The following is a 22,222-nucleotide window of genomic DNA, read 5'->3' as shown; positions in this document are numbered from 1 at the left end:
AATTCACAAAACCCTTATAAAATGCCCCCAACAGCTACTTGTGGGGGGATAGAATGTAAGAGAATAAAAACAGTGCAGAAGGCAATCTCACCACTGAACAATTACAGCTGTACTGATTACCAAAGATTAAAAACAAGCCTGCCCTTAATAGGCCACAGCTGTGTCCAATAAGGATGAGTGCTATAGAAGAGTGGGTTAATAGTTGAGAAGAGGGCTGGAGTTTGTTAGCTGTGCTGTGAGGAGCTGCCCATGACAAAGTATGGAACTTTTGCAATAACAACAGCTACTGTTACTGAAGCCTTCTGTGTTAAGTGGCAGTGAAATCTTTTGATGACTCACTCATTTAAGAAAGTGTCTCAAGCATGGCATATTTTCCCTTCTGAGAAGATTCATATATTCATAGCTCCTAATGGCCTTTATTTAGTCAATGTGTTTATATTAATTGCTAAGACGTTGACCCCGGTTTATCTGCATTTTCTCATGTGGTGTTTGGTTTGATGGATCACTGCACCTTCCCTTAGAAATATCTTTTCCTAGTATTGTCTTGGGGAAGGAGAGAAGAGAGTTTCAAGGAAAAGGAAGTGAAGTGAGACTCTTTTATTGAACGTAAAGAAATTAGGATGCTAAGTAATAACAGTGTCTCTCAAGTGTAATACCTAAAAGGCTTTAAACTGTTAAGGTGGACCCTGTTTAGGGATCATATTGATGTGTTTATATAAACAAGTATATTGCCAAGTGTCAGATTTTTAAGCTAGCATGGCTGATTCATTTGTTACTGCTGTTAAGAATTACAGTTTGGGAGACTTAAATCCACATCATATGCAGTGAAAGATGGCTTCTGGCATCTGAGTCACCTGATAGCATCTTTGATTGCCTCAGAAGATTTAGTTATGGACTCTGAAAAAACATAAATTGCAAGTCCCATTATGTTTGGTAGGAATATATATGGCTCATATGTAGGGCTGTTGGATTTAGTGTCTGCTACTGTATTATAGTATTTTCTTCTTTTATTAAGAGACTTTTTATTGACTAGTGATAAAGGGTTTTCTTTGGAGAACTGGAATCTGTTCTTTGTAAAAGAGAGAGTTTAATAGCTAAAGACCTGCAGCCAACACTGGCTTCTAACTGATAGTTTTATAGATACTGTAGATAATGTGGTTTGCAACCCTACAGTGGCACATTCAAGTATGTAGTAGCTATGACACATTGCCCCTGTGTACTTGTGTAGGAGTGTTAGCCCTTGTGAGAGAACTCCCACAGGCTACATCAAGACTGCCTGGCTGCTGTGCTTGTCCCTCTTCATCATAGGCAAGCAAACATCTCCCTCTAGATTTCCTTCCTGAACGTGTCAGGGTGCTGAGGTGAAGTGTCTACAGAGGGAGCAAGCGCTAACACATGGCACGTATATGCTAGAATGAAGGTGGTGGGAAGTGATCCAGATTCCTCCGTTGACACAGCACTAGGGATCTCAAGATATGAAGCAGAATTTTCAGTGATTTGCATGATTCCCCCTTCCTCTTACCAGAACACTACAGTTTTTTTCTTTCTGTAGAAGCATGTTGTTGCTCATAACGTGGTAACGTACCATGTTTTCTTACAATTAATTCTTTCATTTGTTCTTGATTTATTCTCTTGATTTATTTTTCATGGGTTTGTTTTTTGGGTTTTTTTTTTGCAAATGAAGAGACTTACACTTCCTGTTCTATTACTTCCACATATTTGGAGTAGGACTAGTTGAAATCAATCTGTTTTGATATAGCTGAGTCTGTGGTTTTCTGTAGCAGGCACAGGCCCTGCGAACCTGCCTTGGCGTTCAGAAACAGGATGCTGAGTCAGGATGACTGAACAAAAGGAGCCCCTCTCTCCCGCTCTCGGACCCTGGCTTATCTCTCTGTAAAGCTATAGGTCACTTTCCTTTAACCCTTACCATTGGACAATTCTCAATCCTCCCTAACCCTATATAAACCCCTGTTTCTGCCCGGCTCGTCGGAGCCGCTGTCCCTGAGACCCTTCGAGACGCTCCGTGGAAGAGCTACGAAGAAGACCAATAAAGACATCGTCTTGGAACCTCATACAGCGCTCTCCTCTCTTTCCCGGTCTTGCGAGTGCCTGCTGGGTGCCCCAGCCAAGCCTAGCTAGCCTAAAGAGCTGAAATCACTCATGAGCTGATAATCACTGAGCTGTATATCACTAAAGGCTAGCTAAGGCATACGCTGGGGGCACTGCCAGAGCTTGGGCTGATTAGCCCCCCTCAGAGCTGAGCTATCCAGCTTTGATGCAGCTCCTGGGTACACCCCGTAGCCCAGCCAGCGGCATTAGTTTTCTATGCTGGCATCATTCTCACTTTCATTATTGTATCCTACTGCCATCCACATACGTTTTTGTTTAAATACAGTAAAATCAGCCCCGTGTGTTTGGTGGGCATCATTAGAATGTTAGTAGCAACAGCAAAGTCCATTTTGTTTTTCAGCAGCCTGTTTTCCCTTACTAAGATTTCCATGAGGTGGTCCTTGGAAATGTTTTGAAGAGGTTTTTCTTGGTTTATTTTCTGCCACAGCTCTCAAGAAACATTGGTTTGGAGTACTTTTATATTCTTCTGGTCTGTATGACTTGGCGAATGAAAGTATGCTGCAGTTAAAGCAATTTTTTTTGAAATTTGAGATAAAATATAAACCTCAATGTGAGTTTCTCTCAATTCTGAGAACAATGACTATGTATACAAAATACAGAACTTAATCACGTATAATTTGGTTGGTCATGTTCCTAAGCACTCAATAAATCTTCTACCTGATGTCTTGAGGCTCATTTACAACTTGTCTCTTGAAGAATAGATTTTTTTATGTATAAAATCATATAGATCAATAAATAAGTGCCTCTATACAAGGTGAATATTTTTAAAATATATTTTATGATAATTTATAGTTATAAAACACGAATATTTTATATATATAACCTGAAAATCTATATATGTACACATATATACACAGAAGCATGTGTATGGATATTTTATAATTATATCTCTCTCTCTAAAAATGTATTCTCTAATTAATGCTGCTTTTAAATTTAATCTGATGCTGGGTTTAAAATACTAAGTGAGACTTGTTTTTTGCTTTGTACAGTTTGAAACAGCCTTGTATTTCCATTGTAGTTATAAAATTTGGAAATGGGAAATGATGAATCTTTAGTATCAATTTTTGATGACTATCTCTTGACTTCTTTTTCCCCCACTCTTTCTGCCCCTTTCCCACCTTGCCTTTCAGGTATGAGCACATTCTGCTGGCTCCAGACCCAGTACCAATGTATGCTCTGAAACTGCTGGTGGCCCTGACTGACCGCAGCCCTGCTTCTGTGAGGTGATGCAACTACACATTCTCTGTTGCTCTTGGTTCCTTCTGTTTCAATTTCTCCTTTCCTATTAGGGACCAGCAAGAACAGATCTCACTATTGTACTTCTTTGACTAGCACTATGATTTAGAAAAATCCTTGGAGAGTTTTTGTTATGGAACACATACATCTTTTGTGTCAGTTTTATATGATCCTGGTTATTTTAATCTGGAATTTAGCCAATGAAAGACTAGAGACAATATCTGAAGAATTTTAATGTTAAAATTATCTTTAAAAATGTAAAAAAATCCCAAAACAAATATTAAAACATTATCAAAATTGTTGTTCAACTAAACATATTTGTGAGTAGGACAAAGGTGGTGTGTTTCTAAATGTTTGCACCAGTCAATTCACTTGAAAACTGGTCAGTTCGCCTGCAAATATATCTACCCTTAAAATTCCCAAGTAGAAACTTTGATTTTTGATATAGGTAGACTCAGTATGTTTAGAAGTATCTTAATATCTCTTCCTTCTTGTTCCAAAATTTAGACTGTGATGGACAGGGAAAAAAAAACAAAACTGTGTCATACATACAAATTAAACTGTGTGAGTTAATAGTAATAAGGAAGGATCTCTCTGTCTTCCTGGATATGCCCAAAAAATGTGATTATTCTTGTCATTGGCCAGTGTCTCTTTGTGATGTCCGATAGCGTTCTGGCTCAGAGGTTGCTAAGCATTGTACTGTCCTCCTTTGATTGATTGAAATGAGCACAAGGAAAAAATAAACCAAGGAAATTTAATTTGTTTTTCCACTTTTTATTACAAAAGGTGAAACATCCTCTTTGAATCTTTTATGATGCTACTGGGAGTGGTGCTTTAATATACTAGTAGACTACAAATTAACTAGGAAATAAAGTGGCTTGAGATTTTAAATGTTTTGAATTGTATAAAAGTTTTCATTTTAAAGAAGCTGCTTATGCTGCTGTAGTATTTTATGTATTCTAGAAACAAGTAGAAGAGCTTTTCATTTTTAGATTTAACCCACAGATATTCTAGTACTGTAAGAGTTATGAAGAATACTTGTGTAACCATAATGCTGGTTATATTAGCAGCACATTTCCTCTTCCTACTGAATTTGCTTTATTTGAGAAATCATATGTATTTGCCATTATGTATGGCACAATCCACCAATGTAGGTAGATTGTGGATGCACACTCATCCTCATTGTCATCTGGCATCAAACAGGAATTTTTTTCTTAATATTATTAAAGAGCAGCTGTGGATAATCAATGAACTATTTATAATTTGAAAAGCACTCTTTTTAAGGATTGGCTATCAGATTCCAGATTCTAACCCATCTGTAATTGTTGTGTTTCTCAAATACTTTACAAGTCCTCTTTGACTAAATCATGTGTTTGGCTGGGTTTCTAAAGGAGCGCAGTTTAGGCAATTCCCTTGGTCTATCTTTTTCCTTATTCTTTGGCTTCCCAATAAATTTTGCAGGAAGTAGCCAATGCTTCAAAAGCACAAGAAAGGTGAATAATATATTCATACAAATTGCTGGTGAACAAAATGGAAACCAAGTCCATGCTATGGTGAACACTATATGGCAATTGGTTCTGTTTTGGTTCAATGAGTAATTAATCAGTATTCATGAAGCTCAAAATTACTCAAGGAATATGGTCTCTTTGCTCCTTTCATTAGACAGATGGAAAGTATCTGCAAAAATTGTGATGGAGAGTAAATAAATAACACTGGACGCAAATCCTGTGGGATTTAATTTGTTCTGGGTGGAAAAACTCTACTGCATTTTAGTACTGATGAGAGTGATGTGGGTCACTGCATTGAGTCTCTGTGGCTTCTTCAAACTTACATTTTATCCACAATGCCAGGCTTTCAAGGATGGATGATTTCTCCTGCAATTTTAAATGAATGAAAGCAGTAGTAGAAAAAAGATTGAAAAATGACAAAATGTTAACAAATGTTAATGTTAGTATTTACCGTGCTATTGCAATGTCTTTTGAAAATAGTTAATAGTAATATTATTTAGATGTAAAGAGTGAATTGGGAGGAGGACAAGGGCTAGTGTGCTTTTATTTAGTTTGTTCCATATGATAGCTTGTTCTCAGACATGTTCACCTAACAGATTCTCACTTTCTTGCTCTCTATTAATTCTACCAATTTTCTTGCATCTCACTCTTCTTACCATCAGCTCAGGATTTAGCTGTGTGCTCTCTGATAGAGGCATCTGCATTTGAGCAGTTCTTATTCTAGCTCTTGAAAGGAGACAGATGCACTCATTTTTTTTTTGTTTCCTTTTTTTCATAGCTGATACTGTAAGTTAGCTAAATTGTGATATCAGAGCAAAGAGATTTCATACTTTTTTTGGGCATTTCTGTTTTCTGCTACAGGTTGTTTGCTATATATGGCATAGACACAGATACTCAAGTTATGTTTTTGATGTTTTTAAAGCTTATGATAAAATACTGTAGTTACAATACATGTTTTAAATTCCCTTAATTAACATTTTATAAAAATACAAAAAATACTTTGTACTCTTTGCCATTGCTCCACTGTTGAGGTAATTTTTAATATTCTCTGTTGTAGGAGCTCTTCCACTCCATTGCTTTTCAATTTAGCAGTGAAAAACTCTAGTGATATCCCATTAGTGTGTTGCTGAATTAGATCTCTCACCAGTGTAAGTTCTCTCTTGTGTAAGATGGTAGCTGTAAAAAACCCCCAACTTTAATGTGTTTCTGTGGACACCTTTAATTATTTGGACATCTAATCATATGAGCATCCGCAGGAAGAAAATCCAGTTTCAGAAAAGGATGAGTGTTTTCTTGTCTGTTTTGACCTGAATGGGTTAGAGTATAATTGAATCAGGTACCCTTTTACATCACACAACAATTGCTGTTTGATACAACCTCATTCGGAGTTTGTTTACTAAGAAAATAGTAAATGTTGGAAGAGTGAGCTTTGAACTGAATTTGTCCATCAGTTGCCTGTTTTATACTTGGCTCAAAGTCTGGCTTTAAACCTTCTAGTAATATTCTATTGCGGCTCTTCTAAGTACTTATTGACTTGTCTTCTTTAAGAATTTTAAGTGGTTTGTGACAAGAAAAATTGTGAACATTAAAGCCACTGTGAGAATTAATAGCAGAGCTCGTATTTAGCTATATTGGGACTGCTGATTTCAAAAGAAATCACTGATATTAAGGATAGTTAAGGAAAGTTAAGCTTTAGTTAGTGATTAATTTCTGGACTACTGTAAATTTGCATTAGTTTTTTTTTCTCTTTGCATTAATTGCTCTTGATGAATTGTACCTGTGTGTAAAGAGTTTTTGGAGGAATAGAGCTTTTCACACTGGGAGCAAATGTCTGCAGCAGGCTGAGATGTGATTAACTTTGCAAAGTCTGCATTCAGAAAGAACAGTATCATAGGTAGCTTGTCCTTTTGTGTGTTTACCAACTAATGTATAGGTTATATGCATGGATAGGAAGTCAGACATACTCTGTAACAGGTTAGGGCTTTTTGGTTCCTGCTTTGAATCTTTTAGGCTCTTTGCTGTGGTTTGTACTGATCAGGTTTCTAGGTTTTTTCCTAGTAGTATGGCGTTGATGTGAATTTCTTTGTTTTTCTTAAAACTATGATATACCTATATCTATATGATATACCAATTCACTGCTCTCAAATGTTTTGACTGTTGTAATAGAATCTATACTCTGCTGCTTCAGGAAACTTTTACTGGATCGTGATTCTTAAGCTGCCTTTTTGCCTTACAAAGAACCTTGCAAATGTAGCTGTGTGCTCTCTTAGGCAGCTCCTTGGCCTACCTTTAGTCAGAAACTCATAGCATTTGGTGACATTAATGTGTCTGAAAGCTAAACCTTCTGAACTATGGAGTCTGAATTTTAGGGGTTGCTAAAATAGACAATTTTGGTTTCAAGGAAGAGAGACAGTAAAGGCAATAGAATAGAAGTGGAGGGAATGTCAGATATTGCATCAGTTAATGATCATGGAAGTGGGACAAATTCCAGTATTCTATTAAGGGCATTTCCTGAGGGAGAAACACCTAACTAAAAACTAATAGTAAGATACTCTTCTTAGATGTATGATGAAGGACAGGGGACAAAATTAAGTAACCTTTCTTACCTCCTGTCCTCAAAAATAAATCTTCCAGGCAAATATTGGGCTGCACTAAAAAAGAGGAAAAGGCATCAGAAACCAAACCGGGAAGGTGCTGAAGAGCAACAACAAAAAAATCTGCTGCTTCTAAACACCACAGATCTAGTACCTGTGAAGATGATAGATGGATCAACATCATACATTGCAGCATATTGTCCTGACTAATCAAAGTAACTATTATAGTGTCTTTGGACTCATCCAAGAATTGTCCAATTTTCAAACTTTGTGCTACTTTTTGTACCTATGCGTTATCTCTTAAAGACCATTAAAGGCACAGTTTAAGGTTGCTGTTAGGACTAAGTTGATAGTCTTTTCATAGACTGTTATGGTCTATGTCAGTCGATCAATTTAGTTACATTCCACTGTATTCTGAAATGGTTTAAAATCTTTGCCCTTGATTTCAAAAAATAAACAGTAAAAAACCCCAAACTAACCCAAACCCAAAGTCTTTGGAGTTCAATGTGTTGTTTTTAATAATTTGTTGGTGTTATGCATAGATTGTCTTTGAACATGATGTAGTTTCTTTGCCATTATACAAGAGGTCTAGTGCTTTAGTACTTCCCTTGATTAATATGGGCTTATGTTAATTGCTTTAAAATACTTTGTTCTTCTCATTAGTCACTTTAATTTCCTAGTTTAGGGTTGAAATGCTCATTTTAAAAAGTAGATCTATTTCCTTCTATATTACTTCTCTAGTTTTATGTGTTGTTTTATTTTCTAAAATGGATATGAATAAAATAAAATGGAGTAGTTCTGATAACAGGTAGGCCTTAGGGCCTAGTCCAGCTGAAGTGAGCAGTAGAACTACATGTTAGAGGTGTACAACATTAGTGAGAAAATCACAATCCAGATGGATTTAGAGAGATTGCCAGAGGATTAAACAGTTTTATTAGAACTTTATGGATTGTTTATGTAGATTTAGAACCCGATTTTGATTTTGATTATCCTAGTTTCACATCTATGGAAATTGAGTTGTAAAAACCCAGATTTCCCTTTTAGAGAAGCAATGCTAATATAAAACAGCAGAGAATTTTTATGATCTTGCTGTTCCTATTCTTTGGTGTAATGTTTGCATATATGCTGCTTTATTGAAAAACATCAGGCAGGAAGGCTTGCCCAGAAACAGACTCTTGAAATGTAAAGTTTTGTGTCAGCTAATAACACTGTTGTTAAGTTGCACATCATTGTAATTCATATCAAAGGCAGTGGTCAGAGTTCATTATTGCAAGGGAGTTCTCATAGTCTAGTCATGTACAGACTGTAATATTAATCACCATTTTTAATGTAAAACACAACCCCTTAGTGTTGCATTTTGTAAAAGCTCCCTTTTAGTAAAGAAATAAGCTATTAACCTTAAACCTGTAATTTTGTTTCCTCTTTCGTGTTGCTGATCAATTACTGAATGTCTAACTTGTAAAAATGTGAGAGAAATATTTGATGTTACTGTTAAGTGAATTTTTGAAAAGAGTCATGTTGGAAAGTTCAAATGATGTAAAGCATTAAAAAAGGAGCAAATACCATTCATTCTTGGTTATTTTACTTTCAAAGTGAATTTTTTGCTTTGTAAATATAAGTGCCAAATGAGAGTCAGCTGGTTGGGTAGCTACAGCTGGAGCTGCAGACTTGAGTGAATTCGGTTCTGCCATGAATCGTCTGTTCAGCATGAAACAAATCTAAACTGCTGTCCAGTCCATTCTCTTGTGTTCAATAGTAGGTGCCCAGGAGAAGACTACAGGAAGGAGTCAAGTGTGAGGGAATACTTTCTGGAGGCTTTCTCAGCCACCTCTGAGGGTTTTTTTCAGAACCCATATAAGATGATGCTGTGTTCTGTAGATGGTAGCTATTGAGGAGTAATCTTCATTTCATTTATGTGGACTAAAAGAGATATTTCACAAGTCACTTTCAGCATAAATAGTTATTCTATAACATAACTGCATGTATATAAAGATTTATCATCTTCAGGTATTTTCTTTGTTTTTCTTTGTCTGATCTGATCACTTGCCATTTAATTTTATGCCATCATCTTAACAGTTAAGAAGAAGCACACTACATCCTAAATTTCTGGAATATTTCTCCTTTAGCTGTCTCCCCCAGCCTTTGCAATGTGAACAGCTATGCCTATTTTTAAAGAGCCCTTAGTAGGGTTCAAAAATCTGTCATGGATTTGACATTTCATCCCTTTAAAATTAATGTCTTGGTTCTTGCTTTGTGCATGTCCACCAGCTCTGTTCTGCAGAATAATTTTTACTCATTTGTTCAGTTTAGAATGTCTGTAATACCCAGATTTCCACACCCTTCCATCCAACTTTTCTCTAAAGATTCTTCCTGATAACTATGCATTTTCTGTCTTTTTAAGGTATCAAAGCTGTAACAAAAAGCCTTTTGTGTTTAGTGTCCTGGAGTAGGTTTTGGTTTTGCAAGAAATTAATTTAGGATTTCTGAAAAAAACAGATCTCGCATATTGTTGGAAAGCAAAATTGGAGGCACAATCTCATTCTGAAAATTGTTACTAAATTAAAAATTCAGATTGTACTGATAGCAAGTCTTAAAAAATCAGATCGCCAGTTATTTTGTGCCAGCACTGTTTATTTATATCTAGATTTAAATGAGATGGAAATAGTTAGTGTTGTTATTTAGTATTATGATTTGCATATGTATATCATGATGATTCTGTGTGTTTTCCAAAAAGGGTAGGACCAAATTTAATATAAATTATGTAACAGTATATCAAGAACCAAAATACTTTTGCTTTAGAATGACATTCTATGAAATAAATTCTATAGCTAAACTCCTCTTTCACCTGCTTTAAAACAATTCCTTTGTAAAACTGTGTAAGACAGCAATGAAGAGTGTGATAAAGTCACTCTCTCGCTTGAGCACATATATGCAAAGTTGGGATAAATCAGCTTTAAGCTTTGTCTTAATGCAGTGCTTGATGTGACTTTATGCTTTAGTGAAGTTATGTGTATAATTTTCTTTCAAGGCTGCAGCTTTTTATTATTTCAATCATAAAGGTTGGCAGGTGACCTTTAAGAACAGACCTATTGGCTCTAGTTTTGTCTTAGCTTGTCTCAGCAGAAAGTACAGCTGAAAGTAGTGCTGTAACAATTGGGACCACTTCCACTGTTTGAAAACAATTGTTTCATAATTTAGCCTCTACCACAAAAGCAGTTTTCTAGGTTCTGCCTAAACTAGGATTGCTTAGCTATTCTTGGTATTTGATTGTATTTTACTGCTAATGTGTTCACAGTTAAAATGCTGCTTATGTAGCAAAGTGAGCAGCTTTTGCTGGGGTAAGTAGTTCCAATAAACCCTAAGCATAAGCAGGCTTGTGCTGGCAAAACTTCATTTTGTCAGTATGATTGCTGTTACAGTAGCTGCTCTTTTTGGGAGTCTGTGGTGTTTAAATGACTTTCTTTACATTCAGTATTGTTATATCTACATCAGCAAAATTCTGTTTTTCAGGCATGGACTGGGCTTTTAATTTAACTGGTGGATTTGGCTCTGGAAATGAACCTCAAATATAATAAGTCCTCCTATCTGTAATCCCGGCTCTCTCTTATGACCTGTCTGTGTCCAAGCTGCCGTAACTGTCTATTTAAGGGTTATTAGATGGCCCAGAGGAGATTAGCTTTCATGTTCTCCTGACCTATTAAAGTAATTTGTTTCCATTGCATATGGAAAAAATTTTCCTTCAATTTAATAAGAAGAGAAAATGTCCTTAAATTTAAGCTTCTAAACTTAGAAATAATGAGTTTCTTTCCTTACCTAAACTCTGTTCCCTCTGTTGAGTGTAACATTTCTGTATGCAAGAAAAAATGAACGGTTTGTTTGAACAAGACTATTACTTCATTTTGTTAAATGTCTATATGTGGGTGCATAAAAGGATACTGTTTTGTTATGTTTTGAACAGTTTAGTGGATATGTTTTACTTTTCTCCAGGTCTACATGCTAGTACTGTACAATGCAGCAGATCTTCTTATTCCCACCCTTAACTCATATAGATTCTATGTCATAAAATCATTATCACATTTAGGTGAAGGCAAGGATCAGAGAAATAGAAAAACAGTATGAAAAAGTAAACCATTATTCATACATAATGCATATATCTGCATTACTTAGAAGTAATTCTGAGTTGTTCATAGATACTGTTGTTCTCTAAGCATGGCTTTCATTCCTTATTATATTTCCTTTATGAGATGGGATTCCAGCAAACATGAACAACCAGGGCTCTTACAGGTAACATTAATCTAAATGAAGCATTTCTTTCATAACCTTTGGATGTCTGTTCTAGCCCCTCTGATTTTTTCATTAAATTCATAGAGGAGAATGTGAAATTCCTTTTAGTGGCTTTAGTTCACAGTCTAGTATTTTAGCTTATACTATCCAAAAAAATAAGACCTTCTCCTTTTATTGGACATGAATAAAAACTCTTAAATTGAACTATGTGATTCTAAGTATATATGAGTTCTTTTTAAGAAATAACTTACCAAACAGAATTAAACTGATTGTTTTACCAGAAGCCAATATAGAGCTTTACACAGTAAAACTTCAAACATGAAATTAAATACTTGTTTTAGTCAAAAATAACTGCTGCTGTTTATTCACAGTGAACTGTGTAATATAACTTGGTATTTTTAGCTGGCATACTACTAACAAGGCAACTTTGTAGAGTGTTGTACACTGAGATCCCAGACATGTTCTCTGTGTTTGAATTCTACATTTGCCACATGGACTTCTTGATGCAGACTTATCTTTGCTGTGTCAGAAAGCCAAACCTACCAATTATTTATGAAGTGCTTCTGTGACATTATGGTGACGCAACAAAAAAATTTTGAGGCACACAATTGGGTGTTCTCTGTGGTGTTTTGTGAATATGCATTTAGTATAGTGTGTAAGAAAAGGTGACAATCATTCTTCCAATTGGACAATATAATACAGTAAAAAGCAGTAAAATATAATACAGTTAATCATGTGACTCATATGTCGTCATAGTGTGTGAGACACACATGCTTTACTAATACAGTATTTTGTGCTCCAGCAATAGAGAACATTGCATTGATGTAAAACATTACTGATTTTTGAGAATATTCCTTCTTTAAGCATATAATGCTGGGTTTTGCCTGATTTTGAAAAGCAGAAGAATATAGGTGACTTCTTTTGGGCCACTACTGCTCAGCATCGTCAAGTATCTGACAAATGTATGACAAACATATAAGTATGTTAAACCCAAGAAGTTAGTTAACATGGCATTCTTAAAAAAAAAACCCACAGCATATTTATAATTTCACTATGTGTGCTGAGTCTATTGATTCAGACAGTTAATGGTGCGCTCTGTTTCATAGTATGTGTAGTGGTATAGTTGCAGCATTTTATTAATTACTGCCATTAAAAAATGCTAAATTAATTACTGTTCTACTCACTTGAATTGCATCAGTGAAGCAGACCTAGAAATAATTTCCAAAGCAGTATATAACATTGCTGTTTCTGTTTAATATCTGAAATGGAGGTCATTTGTATTGAGAGCTAGTCAAAGGCTAAGGTTCTGGGTCATGGATCTTGGCAACAGCTATTCTACTGCTATGTTCCTCTTTTGAGTTTAGTGTGTTAAATCAGAATTCACTTCCTCTGTTATTAAATAAATCTTAAAATATGTTTTTGCAGCCTCCTGGAAGAAAACCATCTTTTTCCAGCTCTTTTTCAAGTCATCTTGGTAAGAATAATTTTTAATATAGATATATAATCTAACAGATAGATATCCTGTCTCCCAAATCATATCTAACTATAACTTATATTAGTAATGTTGATGAAATAATAAGACGTTTGTAAAATCAAATGAAGCAGTCTAACAAAACAAAAGAATCTAGAGTAAGCAATCATTTAGGAAGTTCTTACCAATTAGTCCACCTGTATGAGAAGTTTCTTCAAGATAAGTACTTTTTTCTTTTTGAATCAAAAAAATCCCCTAAAAATAGAATTAATGAGCTTGATTCTTAATTAGAGTGATATATATGGTAAGGGCATACAAGAAATGCTGAGGAAGTTGCATTTTATTTAATAACATCAAATTCAAATTTGATAATGTTGGCACGGTAGTCTCAAATCCTACTATTTGCTTTTAGAATTTCTTTCAATATAAAGTATCAAGGATATGATTTTGAGATAGTCACATGTGGAACTTCCATCCCTAAATAGAATCTGCCACTTATAAAGGTAATGAAAACTGTCCGGTTTGTTTGTCTGAAATGTTGCAAAACAAATATGTTCATGAAGAAGAGATATCTTTAGGCTAGTTTGGAAGCTGGGTACTAAACTATCCATTAGCCTTCTCATTGTTAAATTCCAGTCTCTTGTTAATTTTTTAAATTTCTAAGTTCATGAAGTTTTGTCAGGTAAGTGTCCTCTCTTGTAAGCATACTCCTGATGAATACTAAATATGCATTGAGTAAATACACCTAATTTATGTAATGCAGGCAGATTGCATACTTGCTTTTTTATCATTCTTGAAATTCAGTCTTCAGGGTAGATGAGGTTCATAAATGGGATTCTGAATCAATTTTGATATGCCTTTCTTAAGTTTCAGTATTTTAATCTTCACTCTTCCTTTGCAGTGATTTATTTTACTATCATTTTGAATCTCTTTAATAGTGCATACCTCGATAAGCCATTTTTTATTTAAGTAACTTTGTTAGTGATAGATTTTTTCCAGCAGCATACAGAACACAGGCTTTATGATATTTTTATACATATACCTACAAATCTCTTTTTGTGATAAGCACTGAGAATAAAACCATACATTTTACTGGACTTCATAGATAGTTTTGACATAGGATGAGTACTAATTTTGGGTATTAATAAAAGAAGAATCCAGTAAAATATGGAAGTCAAATGTTTCATATTAATACCCTTAAATATTTAGTTAATATTTGACATGTCTTCAGGTTCTAGAATCTTGAAATTTATATATATATATATGTTAGTTTATAGCTATGAGCATTTGAACATGGTTATGATCTCTCAAAATATTCCCAGGTATTGAATATTTTTGTATAATGTATCTGTAGTCATGGAATTTAAAATGTGTTTGTCATACCATGTAAGTAGGACAAGCTGTAGTCAGTCATAAATGCTCCCTCCTTACCTCTCCACATGCAGTTTGACCTCAGGAGTTCTAGAAATAGTTCCCTGGTTTTTTAGGGAGTAAAGCAGTGCAGCTCAAAATTGTCTGCATCACTAGTGGTCTCTCAAGGTTTTGCAGCTCTCTTGAAGCCCTAAGGCTGTCTTTGAGCTGATGGCTGGAGTTGGGGAAAAATTGTGTAGCTTTTAGGGAGAGAAAAATTTCCCCTTTCAACATGCTTTGTTCAGAGAGGACACCTGTAATTAATTGCTTCAGTTGCCATATCCAGCATTTGAGCTTTAACAATGTACTGGCTGTGAGCTGTGGTCTTGTTTGGGTCAAGGGATGCGAGATGTAACACCAGAAACAGCAAAGGAGGGTGGCAACCCCTTCCTCTGTTTTCCCTACAGAAAACTGAATTCAGCAAGGAGTGGTAGGCAGTTGGGAAAACTCATGAGCCAGGACTAAATCAGACTGGAAGGATTAATCATTTGGCTGCTTTTCTTTTGAACAGAATAGATTGAACAGGACAGATTAACAAACTTCTTCATTAAAGGTTTCTGAAATAATTTTCAGTCATATGGGTGAAGGGAGTTGCATATAATTTGATTCCCGTTATTCTCTATAAACTAGTCTTTGCCTAAGTTTATACTTTATGGGTTTCAAGGATCAACACAAATAGTTGAGATCTATGTTATTATACCTAGTCCTTTACCAGACCCTAAACTATTGAATTATGCTTCAGAGGCAATACTCCATTTTATTCTGACAGTAATTGAATGCAGAGCTATTACTATCTAGTCCATGGTTTATTACTACTACTTAATAATTTCTATGCCAAGACTTAATATCCAATGTGTATTTTCTGTGTATCATTAAATATAGTTCATGTTATTTTCTGCAATGCAACTGGCAGTACATTGACTCTGTTAGACTCTGAAGGGAAATACTGTGGGCTTAAAATTGAAAAGCATTTCCATGAGCAGTCTTTGTTTCTAGACTGTGCTGCAATCCAAGTGGGGTTGAATGTACTAGCTTTAATCTAGCTAGCACAGTAGCAAGGACATGATGGTTTGCAGATACTGAGCAGTTCATAAGAAGTAAGTTTTAATATGACTGCTTTTCACTGCTCATCAGTGTAGGGGTATATTACCTCTTATACTGTGCACTACCCAATGTTGTGGTCTAAGCAGTAACACTGATATTTGGCAAGGTTTTTTTATCCTCTATCATCTCTCCTGGTTAGATCTCTGAATTCAGTCAAAGCGTATGAAAAGTACCGTTTCACATCACTTATGACTACAATTTTGTAAATGTTATAGTTGCTGGGCAAAAGAACTGGATCAGTGAAAAAAAATCTGTTACTGTCTACCTAAAAAGTTGTTCTAAGAAAATAGCCATAATTTATCTTCACCTGAACTAGGGTTTTGTCACTGAGTTAATTAGTAAGAGGCTTTAAATAGAGTTCCAGTTCCCCTGGAAACCTTCTGCACTCATTCATCTCTCAACACTCAGTTGCATTTAGGAAGTGCACATTAATGATGTGGTTTGTGAGTATGTGAAAAACCTGTATACAGTTCTTTACAGAACTTCAGGGTGAATTTAATGGCTTACCTGAATGCAAATTAATTTCATAGTGCCATGATTCCAGATCCTGGTGCTAGAGGTTATGTAGATTATAAGTAGTCCTACGAAGCAATATGAAGCTGTGACTGCAATATGAGTAGACATCAATCTTTCAATAATGTCTAATGTGGTCAGTGAAAATGTAGTGATATGTATCTGTGGAAAAATGGTGACCTATTGACAATTTACAAGTATTTTCAGGACAGTAAAGGGCTGAAAATCAGAAGGAAAGCTGATGTCATAATGTGAAAAAATTAAAAGATGCAAACTCCCCTTGGTAGCAAGATAAAATATGGTGAGCTAAATTCCATGGTTATGTAAATAATGCCAAAACTTGGGTTGATATAAGGTATAAATATGAAATGACTGCTGTTGATTACAAAGGGGTTGTAGCAGGAAAAGTTACTGTAGGAAATATTTAATGTTGTACTTTCTTGCTGCCTTTTATTGCTACATCCTTAGTATTTTGTTTCTAATATATTTTGCAATGTCAAACCTATGCCATCTGCCTTCAATATCAGTTTATAATTCACAAAGTATTGATTTTGATTATTATGTTATAATGTTGGAATGAGGTTGATAAAGGATTTGGAAGTGTTTACAAAAAGTGCCATTTTTGTTAATTATGGCTATTTGTATTTTAGATTGCTACCAAAATTTTGCTGAGTAGCAAGCAATGAAGTTGACATAAATGTTATTTTCTATTTTATGTTGTTTTTAAAAGGCTAACATCATAAATATTACCTGATCTTCATTTAGTGTTGCCTGAATGTAAGCTGTTGCATAGAAAAGAAATTCTGTGTAGTTGGTGAAATTCTATTTTTCTGCTGCTAAGTTTTAAAACTAAAGTTAATGATGCTTGTGATTAGGAGCTCAGTGCTACTCTGTTTTTAAAGCCCAGTAGTCAATTCTGTGCTTATCCTATTAAAATCTCTGGTGTAGCTTTTAGTCACACCAGCATATTATAATAGCCATCAGTTTTTGCTGTAATTTTTTTTTTTTCAAATTTCTGGATCTTAGCAGGCAGTTAAAGTTTAAGGCATAGTCTTTCAATAAAAATTACTTTATAGTAAGGTTGAATATTACAGTTTAAAAATTATATCTTCTTATTAAATATGATCTGTAGTAGATGTGTTCATGTTAAAGCTGCGCAGGCTATTCAAACACAGTGGTTGTTTTATTTATATTGTTATTTTATTCTTAACACAAGCAAGTCCACCTCTTCTGTTTGCATTAGTGAAATAATTAATTTTAAATTTCAAAATTACATATTTTAAATTATTTTCCTTCAAATACAGTGGAAACCTCTTTGTATGAAAGTACCAATAGATTTCCCTTTGCAGTTCTGTTCAAATATTTTTATTTTTCCTAGTTGTGTATAGGTTTGAAAGTTTTAGCTGTCCCTGTGCATCTTGGGATGGCTGTGTTGAACATCTTAAATTAGAGGACTGTATACTATTCATGTTTTTGATAGACTGCAGTCAACCTATGCTTGGGCACTCAAAAATGCTTCAAAATCATGTTATGGTGGCAGTCACTGGTCCTTTTAGAAGGTATACTTTGCTTACTTTGTTGTAATTGCAGATGAAAATAGAGTTCAATATTACCACTAAGGGAGAGAATATGAGCTAAGCATAATTAAAAGAAAAATTGTAATAGTTACATAAGAAATAGATAAATGTGCACTTTAGAAGAAACAGGCCATGCCAGCTTTCTTGTGTACCAACTTCTTTTCAAGAAAGCTGACAGTTTTGTGGAAATTTTGTCTGAATACAGGACACATAGCCATGTATAACTAGTTTCTTTTGGTATACTTAGATTGGATTTTTTTTTTTTAAATTTAAAATAATTTTAACCAAAGTACTTCAAGTAAAAAAGAAAAAAATGTTGTGAAAAAGAAGTTGTATAGCATCCAATTGGAAACAATGGTTGGGTTCTATATTCATTTTGAATTTTAATAGGACAAAAAAGTCACAGGAAATTCTTATGGTCAGAGATGCCACTCCTTGTGATTCAGTTAAAGCAACAAAGCCATCCACTTAAAATGTTTTAAAAATAATAGTTGTTTTATGGCCAGTCTTACCTGTGAAAATATGGAGAAAAAGAACACTGGAGAGGAAAAAGAAGAGCCTCATCATTCCTCTTTTGCTTGGTTTCTATTTTCTGGTGAGAGATTACAGTCATGTATCATTTGACAGAAGAGGTGGAGGTATTTTGCTGTCTAGCAGCCACATGGATGATAAGTAGAGAAGAACATGGATCAGGTTATTGCAGCATTTGAAGCATTAGTTTACTTGTGTCTGTTAAGGAAAGCACCTCCTAGTACAGTGTGGTGCACATCTTGTTGGGTGTCTAAAGAATGGGAAGAGCGTTTCTAACTCTTGCAAGTAAGCCATAAGCCATCCAGGATGAGTACTTGAAACAAAAGACTAGGAGACTCTTTCTCTTATATTCTGTCAAAAGTACAAGTTTATGCTGTGGAACTCATCTGCTGGAGAAAATTAGGATAGTAAATTTGGCAAATAATAAAAACTGTAGCATTTAGTGTGAAGTCAGCTCAGTGCTTGCCTGAGGAGATTGATGCTGATTAATTGCTCTGGCCATCTCACACCAGGCTGTAGGCATACTCAATCCTTAACTTAGAATCAGCTCTCTAGTAGAAAAGTCAACACAAAGTTATCTGGGAATGCTTAGTCTACATGTGTTTTAAAGAACAGGAAATACTATTTATTTGAATACCTTTGTGTGGGGCATTCCTATTCCTCTCTGTATTTTCGATGCTGTTACAAAAGTGTTCAATGCAATGGCTCTTTTTGGTGTATTTCACCAGTACATTACTGCTGTTAGGGAAAACTACTATATCTAATAGTCAAAATATATGCTGTGGCATAAAATTGCTATGTATTTAAAACTGCTGTGACAGATTAGGAATGTAATCTATGAGGATTTCTGAAAATGAAAATGCCAAAACCCTATTTTAATGGGTAGTTTATAAAGCAAAATAATTGCTAGTTTTTGAAAGGCATTTAATATTCAAAGATGGGTTTAGGAGAAACTAGTGAAAAAGTGTTGAACTATCTTAGAATTTATGTATTTGGAATGAGAAAAAATTATAAGATATCATTTAAAGAAGATAAATGTAATGCTAGTGTAAAATTTACTGTGAGAAAAACACTTCACTGGTGAGAATGGTTTAAATCCTTTCCAAACTGACAATTTTCTTACCAATGCATTGAAGTCTTGTGTCAACATTCAGTAAGGTATTATATTTATTCTGTTTTTAATGTAAAATGAAATTAATAGGAGTGCTTCTATACACCAAGAAGATACTGTAAAAGGCACTGTAAAAGTACAGTATGCTAATTTCCAATTTTCCAGGAATAAAATATGGCTTCTTTGGTAGGAATGTTAGGATTTTTCATTGTTCTGTTAAGTTGCTTAAGCACTTTTCAGTTTTAGGATGAGATTCCTTAGACTACTTATCTCTTTTAAATTACTGACTTGAAAATAGTGTATACTTTAAAGGGATAAGGCTGCGCATCTGAATTTGTACTCCTGGAAAAAAACATTTCTAAGTGGATCTCTCCTGAGATTTTTTTAGCAGGGAGAGGAATCCTGCGGATAGAAAGTTTTATTTTCAGAAACAGATTTATTTTCTTTTTTTTAGTGATGTTTAAGTCAGGAGTTTCTGAGGAAGTGTTTATACATATAAATGTTTGATTAGTGCTGAATTGGATTGTTAATCTGTTACGGTCAAGTGATCTTTCCAATTATTAACACTGTACATGGAATGAATTCTTAACTGTTATTCATGTGTAACTATTGTGTTCTTAACAGACGACAACAAAATTATTAGAAGCCAAAATGTTTGCTATAAACACAATTTCTGATTGTGATTAATAACAAGAATCCATGACATTTGCTTTCTTTCCCCAGATGTTGTCATGTGGTGTGTGGTGGTTTTGCATATGGGTAGAGCAATAGCAGAACCATATAGCAATAGCAGTTGGAAGGATCATAGAATGTAGCAACTTCTGTTACATTCAGAACTACCTTAGTCATCATATAACTAAGAGCATTGTTTAGATGCTCCTTGTACTATGTCAGGTGTTGTGCTGCAACCACTTCCCTGGGGAGCTTCTTCCAGTGCCCAGCCACCCTCTCAGTGAAGAATCTTTTCCTAATGTCCAATCAAAGCTTCCCCTGATGCAGCTCCATTCCATTTCCTTTTGTCATTTATTGATGGCGACCAGCGAGAGATCTTCACCTCGCCTCTGCTGCCTCACTTGAGGAAGTCACAGACTGCAATGACGTCTCCCCTCAGCCTTTTCCCCCCAAGGCTGTGCAAGCTACGTAACCTCATCTGTTCCTTGTAGGTCTTGCTCTTGAGACCTTGCACTATCTTTTCACCCTTCTCTGGATAGACTCTGTTTGATGTCCTCTTACATTGTAGTGCCCAAAACTGCCCTCAGCACTTGAGGTGAGGCCACCCCAGTGCAGAGCAGGGCAGGACAATCCCCTCCCTTGCCTGGCTGGCCATGCTGTCCCTGATGCACCCCAGGACACACTTGGCCCTCCTGGCTGCCAGGGCACTGCTGACTCATGTTCAACTTGCCATCAACCAGGACCCCAGGTCCATTTTCATAGCACTGGTCTCCAGCCCTTTGTTCCCCAGTGATAAGGTCAACAGAAGTTCTCTTTTGCAGAGGCATTTTCCTGCCAATGATGGAAGAAACATTTTGCTTTTTCAATATCATTGTGATGTATGCTAGGCTTTCAGCATTTGTTACGACCACAGAGCTTAAGGGTTGTCTGTGCTGCAGTCAGTTATGTGGCAGCAAGTCATGAAGATGTCTCCACCTAAGTCTGAGCTAACAGCTGCCAGCTTTAAACAGAGCTGGAATTATTTGCTTTCCATCCATCACATTGAGATAATTATATTTATTGGGGTTTGATATTGGTTTTTTGAATGGTATTAATAGGCTGTTTTTCAGCCTTTCTTGTAGAGTTACTTGAGTTAAATAATTTTGGCTGTCTTTAATATAACTTTCTTTTTGAAGTAGTTAAATGTGTATTTGTTACAAATATTTTAGAACATGTTAATGAAAAAACTGAAATCTTGAAGTACATGATTTTTGGGATGAAAAATAGGCTTGTTGACAGAGTAGTGAGAGAATTGAGAAAACTGCTTCCTATTCCTTCTGCTGATCCACATTTATTCTTGACTCTGGGAAAATTGTATAACCCCTCTTTTTCACCATATGCTTGTTATGCTTCTGTCCTTTGGGTGTCCAATGAATACCTTTACTCTGAGAAAACCAGGCCTTGGTTCTCATAATTCTGAAACTAAGCTTGTTTAATGTCTCAGCTGGACCTTAGTCAAACAAAATTCTTAAATGATTTTTTTCTTATGGTAAGGTAATGTCTAAACTATAGATGTACATCACAAGAACGTAGGGAAGATGAATTCATTAATATTTAGAAGGTATTCAGGTTTTTTTATGAGAAGCACTAAGTAAATATGGGCAGCCTATTTTATAGCTGTATGTCTGAGTAAATCTGTCCCCAATAAGATTGCTGATGGAGAAAGAAGTGAGAGGAAGCAGAGCCATCCTTTAAATAATTTTAATAGTATAAAGTGATATTCTGCATAATAAATTGGATTTTTACAAAAGGAGAAGTATTGATAAAGCATATCCTTCTATCATTCTCTTTCTTATCTGCAAAATTACTTTGAACCAGTGTTCCTGTTAGGGGAGGAAATGAAATTATTTACTAAATCACCTGGAGCTCCACTTCTGAGAGAAAAATTAAGTACCCAAATTTTGTGACAACATTATGTTCCTGCGTAGGAAGAAAATTCAGCTATTTACACCTTAAATGAATTGCTTTCTAATGCTAGACAATAATATTTTAGTGTGTATGCTACTAAGAGCTGATTATCAGCTCTTAGTGATTTTCAGCTC

The 22,222-nt window shown here is 35.2% G+C and overlaps 1 protein-coding gene across 1 annotated transcript in view; it reads left to right on the top strand.

The window, feature by feature from the left end:
- ULK4 (unc-51 like kinase 4) overlaps positions 1-22,222 on the top strand; it is a gene marked incomplete at its 5' end in the record, with an annotated part of 208,993 nt that overhangs the window by 80,910 nt on the left and 105,861 nt on the right. The window contains 2 exons of the mRNA XM_084202800.1: positions 3,261-3,353; positions 13,178-13,226. Coding sequence (XP_084058926.1) covers positions 3,261-3,353; positions 13,178-13,226 — 142 coding nt within the window. The remainder of the gene's footprint in view (positions 1-3,260; positions 3,354-13,177; positions 13,227-22,222) is intronic.

The sequence above is a fragment of the Fringilla coelebs genome (genome assembly GCF_963513975.1).
Source record: "Fringilla coelebs genome assembly, chromosome: 1".
Classification (NCBI taxonomy): Eukaryota; Metazoa; Chordata; class Aves; order Passeriformes; family Fringillidae; genus Fringilla; species Fringilla coelebs.
This window is presented reverse-complemented; position numbering and strand designations above follow the sequence as displayed.